General features: G+C 44.4%; 1 protein-coding gene across 1 annotated transcript; it reads right to left on the bottom strand.

Annotated features, from left to right (window-relative positions):
* Positions 1 to 1,541: 1,541 nt before the first annotated feature.
* On the bottom strand, positions 1,542 to 5,038 carry LOC147900396 (pentatricopeptide repeat-containing protein At3g02330, mitochondrial-like). The gene is made up of 2 exons (XM_087377214.1): positions 4,965 to 5,038; positions 1,542 to 4,816 (listed from the first exon to the last, which is right to left on the bottom strand). The coding sequence occupies exon 2, from the start codon at positions 4,760 to 4,762 to the stop codon at positions 2,060 to 2,062; it is 2,703 nt and encodes a 900-aa protein (XP_087233340.1). The 5' UTR covers positions 4,763 to 4,816; positions 4,965 to 5,038; the 3' UTR covers positions 1,542 to 2,059.
* Positions 5,039 to 12,111: the final 7,073 nt, after the last annotated feature.

Here is a 12,111-nt window from a genome sequence, read left to right as displayed (position 1 = left end):
GCACAGAGGATATGGCGAGGAGCGCTTCGAATCGTGGCGAGGCTTCAAGGCACGCAGAGGGACTTCACACAAGGCATGGTTGCTTGGTTGTCAAAGGGTGGCCATGCCTTTTCCATTGACATGGTCTCTCCAACATACAGGATACAAGGCTTGTGCATTCACAGCATTGAGTTTCATGAGGCGACCCCTTCCACTAGTCATCGACCTCTTTCTTCGTCGGAGGACAACGTGTCGGAGACAATCGCCAACATTATGGCATGGAACATGTGGGTTGCTCGCTATAGCTGGGTTATGAGCCAGCACCATGTTCCACCGTCCGCCACCTTGGTAGCCATCTGGCAAGACATCATCTTCACGCTTCGGGCCATTTGGGAGCGAGGCTCTCCAAGTTCTCGAGCTACCGTCGCACAACAGGAACGTTTCTACAAGGCTTGGCCTGCAGGTGTTTTCTACATCACCCCAAGAGGGATCAAATGGTTGTATAGTCCGTCACCCTGGTTGTTAGCCCCTGTTACAAAGAATCCCTAGGCACTGAGCTAGGATCTCTGGCAACAAGAGTATCTTTCTGACCGCCAGCATTTAATTTTTCGTTGATTTTCATGGTTGGCACCTTTATGGCATTTGCCAACTCGTATGATCGTTTTTTACAAGCATCAATAGAAGTTCTTTTCTCTGGAAAAAACAAAACAAATAGATAAGGTGTGGCACCCATGAAACATGACATGCAAAGATGAGCTTCATCAAGGGGTCACACCATTCATCAAAGTTGCTTGACAATTTTGCAGAACCTTAATATGATAGATGATTGACAATATCTAGGTCCTAGCTTGTATATTATATCTGTTGATAATATTGCTACCATGAACCGATATTATCTCATGGTACACATAAAGGCTCTTTGGAGAAAACGTGGGTGTTACCTTCTACAAACGGTAGAGACAATGCAAAGGCCATACAAGAGACCACAAAGAACAAGCATTGTAGCAAAGAACTGTACAGCGTTCCCAATTCTCAATCCATAGCTTTAAACAAGATCAAATTCTTGCCCTATGCTTAAACTCCCAATGACTACTACCAATCAACCTCTAGTTTCAACCACCTTTATGCACAGATTCTTCAAGTCTGCAAGCATTTAGTCTATAATTTCAACAAGGACAACTCAAGCGTACCTTAGGTTATTTGCAATTTCGTGTTTATCACCATTGCTAGGCACAAGGGATAGGAAATTGCTAGACTCACATCCTATTCTTTAGGATGTTTTTCCTGTTCTTAACATTTTCCTCCCTTTCCTTCTTCCTCTTGGTTGCACAAGACAAGAACATGAGTTGTGATCGACATAATGTCACAACAGACAATATGCGGTGATTTTACCTCCCCTATCAGTCCAGTGGGGTTTGAACACCGCATGCAAACAGAAGTAACAGAAAAAAATGGAGGATATTTTGGAATGCTTGCTCATGATGAAGTGATATTATTGAGAGAGTTATCTAGAGTCCAGGTTTCTACAGGTATCAATCATTAAGCTTCTAGCCTAACCCACTTTTAATAATACTTGTTCATCTTCTATCCCTCAAAATAGTTCAATCAGTTCTACGTTTTCTAGCTGCTGTCCAGTAAGTCCATAAAGGGCATATGAATATGATTACTTGCATTAATTCTAATCAGTCTCACCACGCTTCCTCAACTAGCCCAAAACCATGTAAATGCTGCAGCTATGTATTATTAACCTTGAAGCTTCTGTCCTTGGCTTATAGCTTCGATCTCTCATAGCCTTTCGCTATCGTTATCCATTGGGTTCATCATTCAAATGTGACCAATGGGCTGCTGAACCCCCTTCATCTTAAGGCTTCTTCAGAAGGTGCATGAGAAGCAAATACACCTGACCATGGGCTTAACCATTAGCAGATGCCTTCTTCATCTGTTCTCAAGTATAAAAGACCAGGCTCGGGGGATGGGTTATGGTTGTGAAGCCTTCTTCCTCAGCTACATCATTATGTACTGTGCAGCCTCCATGCACCTAGTGGACTTCTGCACGAAATTTATATCCTCCCGTCCTCAACTAATAGGGCGCTGGTGTTTCCTTCAGACTACTATCAACCATTGCCTTTCTTGCCTTTACTACACAATCATACCTACCTGCATTAGCATGGATGTTTGATAGCAATACATATGGTGAAGCATTCCTTGGATCTAACTCGAAAACAAAATTTGCAGCACGGACTGCTCGCTCCACATCATTGTGAATCCTACACGATGAAAGCAAACTCGACCATGCTGAAGGGACGTCTTTAAATGGCATACTGATGATCAGGTCTTCTGCCTCTTCCAATAGTCCTTTTCGCCCAAGAAGATCAATCATGCACACATAATGCTCCACCAAGGGTGGGATGCCATGGTCTCTATTCATAGAGAAAAAGTATCGCCTCCCATTATTAACCAGACCTGTATGACTGCAAGCAGAGAGAACACAGATGAAGGTGATCTTATCAGGCTCAAAGCCTTCAGCCAGCATTTGATCAAACAATTGGAGAGCGTCCTTGCAATGCCCATTCTGGGCACTCACAGCCATCATGGCATTCCAACAGACCACATCCCGATGTGACATACCTGCAAACACTGCCCTCGCATCCTCTAGGCTTGCGCACTTGCCATACATATTAATAAGGGCTGTCCCCACCACGAGATCTGACTCCCAACCAGTGCCAGCAACACTAGCGTGTATCACTTGACCTTTTTCTAGGGCTGCCACATCTGCACACACATCCACAATACAGGTGAAGGTGACCTTGCTTGGTTCCAAACCTTCAGCCTGCATTTGACCATATAGTTGCAGGGCCTCCTTTCCATGCCCATTTTGAGCACAAGTCGTGATGATGGCACTCCAGGAGGCCACATCTCGCTGTGGCATCTCTGCAAACACTGCCAGTGCATCATCCAGGCTCCCACACTTGCTATACATACTAACAAGGGCATTCCCCACAACAACATCTGACTCCCCTCCATTTCCGGCAACAATAGCATGGATCGCTAAACCCTCTTCCAGGGCTGCCACACTGGCACAAGCATCTAAGACGCAGATGAATATAACATTGTCTAGCTTGAAGCCTTCAGCCTGCATTTCACCAAACAGTTGCAGGGCCTCCTTTCCATGCCCATCCTGAGCAGACACAGCAATCATGGAGCTCCATGAGACAACATCCCGCTGTGGCATCTCTGCAAACACTGCCTTCGCATCATCTAGGTCCCCACACTTGCCATACATACTGACAAGGGCATTCCCCACAACAACATCAGACTCCCATCCATTGCCAGTAACAGTAGCATGGATTACTCGACCCTGTTCTAGGTCTGCCACACTGGCACAAGCATCCACGATGCTGATGAAGGTGATCTTATTTGGTTCACAGCCTTCAGCCTGCATTGTATCAAAAACTTGCAGAGCCTCCTTGCTATGCTCATTCTGAGCATATGCAGTGATCATGGCACTCCAAGAGACCGAATTGCGGTGTGGAATCTCTGCAAATACTGCCCTAGCATCATCTAGGCTCATAGACTTGCCATACATATTGACGAGGGCTGTACCCACGAAGATGTCTGACTCCCAACCGTTACCAGCAACAGTAGCATGGATAACTCGACCGTCTTCTAGGGCTGCCATACTGGCACATGCACCCACAACACAGATGAAGGTGATCTTGTTTGGCTCATAGCCTTCAGCATGCATTTGCACAAATAATTGCAAGGACTCTTTGCTATGCCCATTTTGGGCACAAGCAGCAATCATAGCACTCCAGGAGACCACGTTCCAAAGTGGCATTTCTGCAAACAATGCCTGTGCATCATCTAGGCTCCTGCACTTGCCATACATATTAATGAGGGCATTATCCACAACGACATCCAAATACCATTCATTGCCAACAACAGTAGCATGGATCACTTGACCCTCTTCTAGAGCTGCCACACGGGCACACGCATCCACAACGCAGATGAAGGTCACCTTGTTTGGCTTAAAGCCTTCAGCCTGCATTTGACCAAACAGTTGCAGGGCCTCCTTGCCATTTCCATTCTGGGCACACCCAGCAACCATGGCATTCCAAGAGACCAAATCTCTCTGTGGCATCTTTGCAAACAATGCCCTTGCACCATCGAGGCAACCATTCTGGGCAGACGCTGCAATCATAATATTCCAAGAGTATAAATCCCGATGGGCTATTTGGTCAAACACAGCACGTGCATTCTCCAGGCTTCCACACTTGCTATACATTTGCACGAGAAGGTTACTCAGAAATATGTTGTCAGCATATCCACACCTACTCAAGTGGTCATGCACACGTTTTCCTTCAGAGAGGGCCTTGGAGATTGTGCACTGCCTCAAAAGCGAGGCATAGGTAGCATGATCTGTCTCTTGACCCAGCCGAACCAGGATTGTTGCATTCATACTTTGAGAATTGCAAGCTTCATGGGTCTGATGGTTCTTATCCAACTTCTGCGGGCCAAAGGCCTTGCTAGTTTCTAGCTCCGATTCCACCTCATCAACATTGGAAGGTAGCTTGGAGGCCACCCTCAAAAAGGAGAGAGGAGGGAATCCCATGATCTCGCCCTTCTGCCTACCATAGTCAATTTCTGTATCCCTAGCGTTAGGGCGCAAGACTACCCTGTGTGGTAGTCTTCTCTCCAAGGACAGCGGCTCATTAGCAAGGTTGGGCATGTCCGATGTCGATGATAAAAACGGATGAGAAACACGACAGATGGATAGCGCCATATGTTTAGCCTTGTCGCCAGAACTGGGGAAATGAGAGTAGCGTGTCTACACATTCTGAAACTGAGGTTCCAAATGAGCAGAAGGAAAGCAAGGGATTGACAGGGGATTGACAGGTGGACAAGCAGGAAGGAAAATGAAATTTCTGCTGCTCAATTCAAACCCAAATTTTTTGAGCGAAACAAAAGCAAAGACGCAGTCTTACCGAAGCAAAAAAAGTTTCCGAAAGGAAGATTACATGGCGATTTAGAGTCCTGAAAGGCTTCAAGGTCTGCCCGTTATGAGCCTTTGCCAGGCCAACTTCCGGGCCAGGAGAGCCCGGCAATGAAGGCCCTCTCTCCGAACAAATTGGACTCAAACTAAGAAAGTGAACACTCACATGAACTGATGATGATGGTTCAGTTAAAAGTCCAACCATGCTTGTATATTTCTCAAAGGATATACAATTCTTTCTTAATTTCTCATTTATGGAACCATATACTTACTTATTTTTCATTACAACCCTCGTTTTAGAGAGCATCATCTATATATGAACAAATAGTGAACACTTTAGAAACTCCTATAAATACCTCCTTACCATACTCTCGTTTGAGGATTATGGTAATTCATTCAATTTAAAAGAGTTTCCCTAATCTTTAGCAATCCCATATTTGAAGCTCTCATATAAGAATGTATACCATATTCCTTGGATGAGTAGGAAAAAGATTTTGGAAACCTCATACTTGAAGCTATTATAATCGATCATAATAAATCTCTAATACATAATCAGATATGGGAAGGCAAGGGAGGGATTTTCAAAATATTCCCAATTCTTCAAACCTAAGTACTTTTAAGGAAATGTGGTCTCTACTGAACTCCTTCTTACCATATATGAATTAGGGAGAAGTTGTAACTCTCATGTACATCTTGAAATTTTCAATATTTCTCTTTTATAACTATAAAAAGTATTTTTAAGCCTACCATTGCATAGATCATGAAAGTTTGAACGTTTTTCCTTTTTACAGCTCCTCAATCTGAGCTAAGGAGCAAAAGTTATGACCCCTTTTGCGTAGGCTCTCCAAGGGTATTTTGCCGGCGGAATAGGGTTGGGGCAAGCTCTTCAAACCATATTCCTCTGGCAAAATATATTTAGAGGGTCTATTAAAAAGGTACTATATTTTTTTCTTAGGTCATCCTGAGGAACTATAAAGAATATATTTGCTCAAAATTTCATGATCCAACCAATGGTGAAAGGAAAAGAAAGGATTTTTAAAAGTCATAAAATAAGTCACCACTTGGACATTATATATGTATATTATATAAAGGTATATTTATATCTATATCTATTTATCAATATTTCATATTTACGTACATATTCCTTGAAATAATTTGGAATTTTTTGCTCCCTAAAAATGACTTGAGCCTATATATTTTGACCCCTCCCACCTTTTGTCCGCTCGTTGCTCGGGGATTTTTGCTCGGAAAATGGAAACCCCGGTATATGGCCTGAAATTAAACTTCACTAATAGTTAATTACTAGGAAACAAAGCAATTTCGTCTTTGTTTTTTGTGGGCCCTAAGTAGGTGCTCCCGATGAGTTTTATTCTTCTATTAATTAGTGAGGGAGGGAGCGAAAGAATTAATACCTAAGCTTTGAGGAGGTTTTACGAAAGCTTGGTGTCGAAGGTTCTCGTCGCTTCTTGTGCCTACGTCCCCTCCTCTATAAATCTGCTTCCTCTGTCACTCCCTTGCCCTCCCTTCCTCTTTGTTGTCGCTCGACCTCCCTCCCTCCTCTCTCTCTCTCTCTCTCTCTCTCTCTCTCTCTCTCTCTCTCTCTCTCTCTCTCTCCCTCCTCTCAATCTCTCTCTCTCTCTCTCTCTCTCTCTCTCTCTCTCTCACTTGCTCCCTCTCCTGCGGACTCTCTCTCCCTCTTTGTGTTGACGTCATCTCCCTCTCTGTGTACTCCCTCTCTCGCAACAGCCTTGCCTTTCATTTGTTCATGGGAATTTTGTATCGAAAATTAGAATCACTTTGCAATTCATTCCAATTGCAAATGATCAACAGTTTCTGAGAAATGATAAGAGCCCCTAACGTTCTCAAAAAGAAATTCAATTAATTAGTTTGGGGGATGCCCTCAAGGGGAGGGGGAAGAGGGATAAATGGGGGAGGCACGTGTTCGCCCTTCTCGAATTTTCTGAACCGCCTCTCCTCACTTATAAATTGACCTCTACCTCACCCACTGTGATTCCTCGCCTCTTCTCATGCTTCTCGCCTCTCCCGTGGCTCTTTTATTATCCCTTCTCTCATCTACCTGCTTCCTCTCTCTCGCCTCTCAGCCTCCCACCCATCTGTGCTCCTCTCTCTCGCCTCTTAGCCTCCCACCCATCTGAGCGTTTAATTAACTACTTAGTTGTGGAAGGGCGCGTCGCAAAACTTAACGTTTAAGCTCGTTTAAGCATAGGTTTATACGAAAATCAGTCGATGTGATATAAGCAGGCAGTATATGAATGGCAGTAGCGTATTGGAGAAGCGGGTGGGTGGCCGTGGTGTATTTTGGCTGCTCCCAGAATCCACAACTTCTGGCCCCTTCTAATTGCTTCTAGGCAGTGATATAAGAGGGAGGAGAGGCAGAGGGGAGGAGTAGGCCCAGTGATGGAGGGGAGGAGAGGCAGAGAGGAGCAACCGAGAGGAGAGGGCTCAGCATGGGAGAGCAGTCTCAACTGCCTGAGGCGGGGGGGCAAAGATGACCTACCCAAGTTCCCTTGCAAGTTCATGAACCACCGGGTCTGAGCATGAAGGGAAGGCCTAGGAATGAGATCCATACTGAGCAGACATTTTGGAGCTCTATTGCCGTGTCGAAGTTGGCATGATACACCACTGCATAGCCAACAAACCATAGAAGGGGACGCTGCCCCGGTCCAAGATCTCTTCCACCATTTTAGCAGAGCGGAGACGGAGCAGATAGAAGCCTCGTCCGACATAGGATACTGTGGCAATCCCGAATCTCCGGATGGCTAGACTCATCCTCCATCTTTCTCGGTTTGCTTAGTGGTAGATCTTCCCCATGAAGTAAACGAAAACGCTTTTTTCTCTGAGCCCTACATATTCCCTGACAATCGTGCTCCCCAAGACGGATGCTTTAAAGACCACTGCATCATCATCCAAACCCAGGGCAAGTTTCCCGAGACTACTTGAGATCTCCTCTGTGACACCTTGTAGGTTCGAGACATCGTCCTCCGCAACCTCCATTTCATGCTCCTCCTCAGATTCATGCATGTTAGATGCATGAGAAATCTGGTCATCTTTGGCCCTCTTCGCAACGAGAGAAGCGGACGGGGACTTGGCTTTCATGGAGCCTAACACCGAAAGGCCCCTTGGGGTCAGAGAGATAGGATGTGGGGGGAAGCCAAAGCTCGGAGCTCGAATCTCAAAGCCAGCTCATTCCCACCTTTTCCCTTCAGAGACAACACCAATCTCCTAATTCTACACCAGCTCGTCCATATAGATTCTTAGTGTACAACTAAATTTTGAACTATTGCACATTCAAAATGTTCTCCAAGTTGTGCACATCATTGCCAAACTGTTGTGTACACTACGCGATCAGACTTTGCGGGACTGCCTCTTGCATGACTATCTACGTGGTCAGACTATGCGCACTACGTGGTCAGACTCTGCGGGACTACCTCTTGCATGACTATCTACGTAGTCAAACTGTTCGGTTAAATTTTTGTCATGAGGTGGCATGCTGGGACTGGAGCAGATGATTGTAAAACTGATTGTGATATGATGATGCAGTAAGATGAGCACATCCAATGATGAGAGAAAGCTGCGAGGGGATGATGTATGAACGATCCGATAACCATGAGATCAAGAGATGACCGTATGGCATGGCATGGCAGTGCAACATGCATGCGTCAGCTTCTTTTCCCATCTCAATGAATGAACAAGTGTTAACATTTAAGGTTGTACTTTGAGGTTTTAAGACGGTGGATATTTCATTTCTAGTGACTTAGGCCCTTGACGCTCGTAGATAGAGAAACCTTCAACTTTCCATGTCACAGAGGGAGGGTGGGTACACATCGCCTAGTGCCCACCTATGCAAGAGAAGGTGAGTCCACATTGCTTCGTGCCAACCTATGTGGGAGGGTTGGTACACACTACCTGCTACCCACCTACATGAGAGAGGCACTATGTGGTTACACACTAAGTGGACAATACACTTCCTATTGACGGGTGCAAGGTTTACATCCATTTGTCAATGCAAATTATGCATGGAGTGGGTGGGGGGGGAAATCTTTTGGCGAGCTTTTTAATGTGAGCTTTTTTACCATTTCCTTTGTTTTTGCGAGCTTTTTTTAGAAATCCATACATGTTTTTGTTATAAGAAAGATGGGGAGGCTAAAAAGAGGGGGAGAGAATATAGGATATGTTCATTTTCATAGCATGTGGGAGGGGTGGAAGAGTGTATACTATGCACAAGGGGGGGGAGGATATGAGTGGCAGTAGGAGGCAAAAAATTATGGAAGATATGTCCATATTCAAAGTAGAAGGGAGGAACTATGGGAGATATGTACATTTTAAAAGTGTATAATTTGAAACTTTTGACCTCATATTTGGATTCCTCGTCGAATTCCGGTCATTTTGAGTACCAACATGACCATATTCTGATAAAAATTGGAAAAATGGTGTTTTTGTCATTTTGGCCTGTTTGGGGCCTGTTTTGAGTCTACGCCACCATTTTTCCAATTTTTATCAGAATATGGTCATGTTGGTACTCAAAATGACCGGAATTCGACGAGGAATCCAAATATGAGGTCAAATTTGTCAAATTATACACTTTGAAAATAAACAAATTTCCCACATGCTCTCCCTTCCCCTTTATATTTAGTAGATGAACATAACTTTCACATTCCTCATCCTCTCTCTCCTCCTTGCACTCCTCTTTGCATACCTTATAAGTTCCCCCTCTACGTTCTCCACTATGATAATGAATATATGTTCTAACTCCCCTCCCCTCCCTTCTCCATGCCACCTTACCCATGCGCCCGTCCCTCCCCTTTTCCTTTATCTCCCCTCCCCCCCCTCTCTCCTCTTAACTGCAACCACAACCCAAACTTTCAACCCACCCCACTCCATGACCCCCCCCCCTCTCTCTCTCTCAGGTGAATGAAAAGCTCGCAATATTCATGAAAATTGAAAAAAAGCTCATGACAAAAAGCTCACCAAAAAATCACACCCCATCATGGCATGCCCTTCTACCCATGATTGAGCACTTGGTGCTTTAAACACCCATAGAAAACCTTCAACTTTCCATCTCACGTCTTAAGGCCAAAATATAACTAAGACATGAAAAATTTTAGAAATAGCAAAGATGAACCTCTCAAGTAAATTTGAAAACTTTGTAAATAGCTGAACAGTTTTTGTGAACACTATCTAATCCATACCATTGTCATCCTATGTAGGCACAATGGGTTTATGCATGACACACGCCTATGTTCAAGGCCTATAGAAGGCACTTGGCCCATGCAATACATCATGTCCCAAAGCATGCACTAGTAATAATGACATATCTCCAAAGCAAAAGGTGATGATGGCAACAATGTCAAGAATACGGGATGGATCATATTTATAGCGTTCTATAGTTGTATACCTTTGCGTAAAAGCCCAAAGAAAAAGCATGTGGGCAAGCATGTGGTTTAGATGTGAATACTTATGGACAATTTGTGTGCATGTGAGTGTGTTCTAACCGTGTGCACATGTGTTGTGTTCCTACTTGAGCGCATGTGTATATGGGCTTGTTGTTCATGCTGCACATGTGAGCAGCAAGAAGAAAGGTCAACTATCAATGTCTATGTGTCTAATATGCCTCCCTTATGATGCTATTTTTAAGTTAAAAATTTGTGGATTTGAATGAAAAATGAAATCATCGTGGGTGACCTTTGTAATTTTGGTATCTTCCACTAGTATCTCCATACTTTTCTTTAGAATCTCAAATTAATAATAAGCGAATCTATCTTCTTGTTAGAAATTATGGGCTTTCCTTCTTCTATTGATCTACTAGATCTTACAATCGACCACTAGCATTTAACAATTGCATACGTCTATTCATGTGCCTCTCTTTGAGTTGGAATTTTCTTGTAAGGCTTTTACTAATTGCTCTTTATTATCAACTTATTCATGTTTCACCTATGGCATATGACTTTCCTTGGCCTTCAAACTCTTATTAAGATATCTAACTAATGATTCCTTTTTTTATCTTAACAATCATTGTAGCATGAAATATGCATCGGATCATCTCACATGTACTCTCGCTTCTTCTCATCTCCTCTCTCTCTCTCTCTCTCTCTCTCTCTCTCTCTCTCTCTCTCTCTCTCTCTCTCCCCTTCCATGACCCTCTCCCTCCACACACCTCTTTCTCTCCCCTCTCTTTGAATGTCTATTTCCCTCGTTCTCATCTCATATGTACTCTCTCTTGTTCTCAACTCCCCTCTATTTCCTCATTCCCTTTCACACCCTCTCTCTCTCTCTCTCTCTCTCTCTCTCTCTCTCTCTCTCTCTCTCTCTCTCTCTCTCTCTCTTTCTCTCTCTCTCTCACACACACACACACACAAATCTCCCCTCCCCTCCTACTCTCTCTCTCTCTCTCTCCTCTCTCTCTCTCTCTCTCCTCTCTCTCTCTGCCCCCCCCTTCCCTTCCTCCCTCCCTCCCTCCCTCCCCCCCCCTCTCTCTCCCTCTCTCTCTCTCTCTCTCTCTCTCTCTCTCTCTCTCTCCCTCCCTCCCTCCCTCTCCCTCCCTCCCTCCCTCCCCCCCCCCCCCTCTCTCTCTCTCTCTCTCTCTCTCTCTCTCTCTCCCTCCTGCCTTGCTTCCTCCCTCCCCTCCCCCCCCCCCCCCTCTCTCTCTCTCTCTCTCTCTCTCTCTCTCTCTCTCCATCCCCCTCCTGCCTTACTTCTTCCCTCCCCCCCCTCTATCTCTCTCTCTCTCACTCTCTTACACACACACACACATACACACATAATTGCAAGATAAGGGTGCAAGAAATCACTTGAATATTTAGTAGGTCAAGTTCTAACTACGGGCATATATAAAAGACTAAAATAAGCATATGGAGAAACATAACCATTTTGCGTAAAAGATTGGAACAATTTATAAGTATTACATTCATCATTTGTGCAAGTAGGAATTGTTAGAGGTGGTGCACTTTCTACCTCGATTGAGCGAAGCAGAGCATGGTTCAATTGCAGGTGTTGCATTGTAGGACTCATGGCATTGGTGGTATTTAATTCTATAAGCATTAATGTGGCCCTAATGGCCATGGATATATTGTCTTAATTACCCCTCTCTCTCTCATTCCTGCTGGGACCCTTTCAGGGGA

This window comes from Dipteris shenzhenensis, chromosome 7 (assembly GCF_047967505.1).
Source record: "Dipteris shenzhenensis isolate YYH24624 ecotype China chromosome 7, Dip_SZ_1.0, whole genome shotgun sequence".
Classification (NCBI taxonomy): Eukaryota; Viridiplantae; Streptophyta; class Polypodiopsida; order Gleicheniales; family Dipteridaceae; genus Dipteris; species Dipteris shenzhenensis.
The sequence above is the reverse complement of the archived record's forward strand: the minus strand, read 5'-3'. Positions and strand labels throughout refer to the sequence as shown.

Coding starts and splice junctions, on each gene's coding strand:
- LOC147900396 (XM_087377214.1), bottom strand. CDS start 4,762: ATGGCGCTATCCATCTGTCGTGTTTCTCATCCGTTTTTATCATCGACA.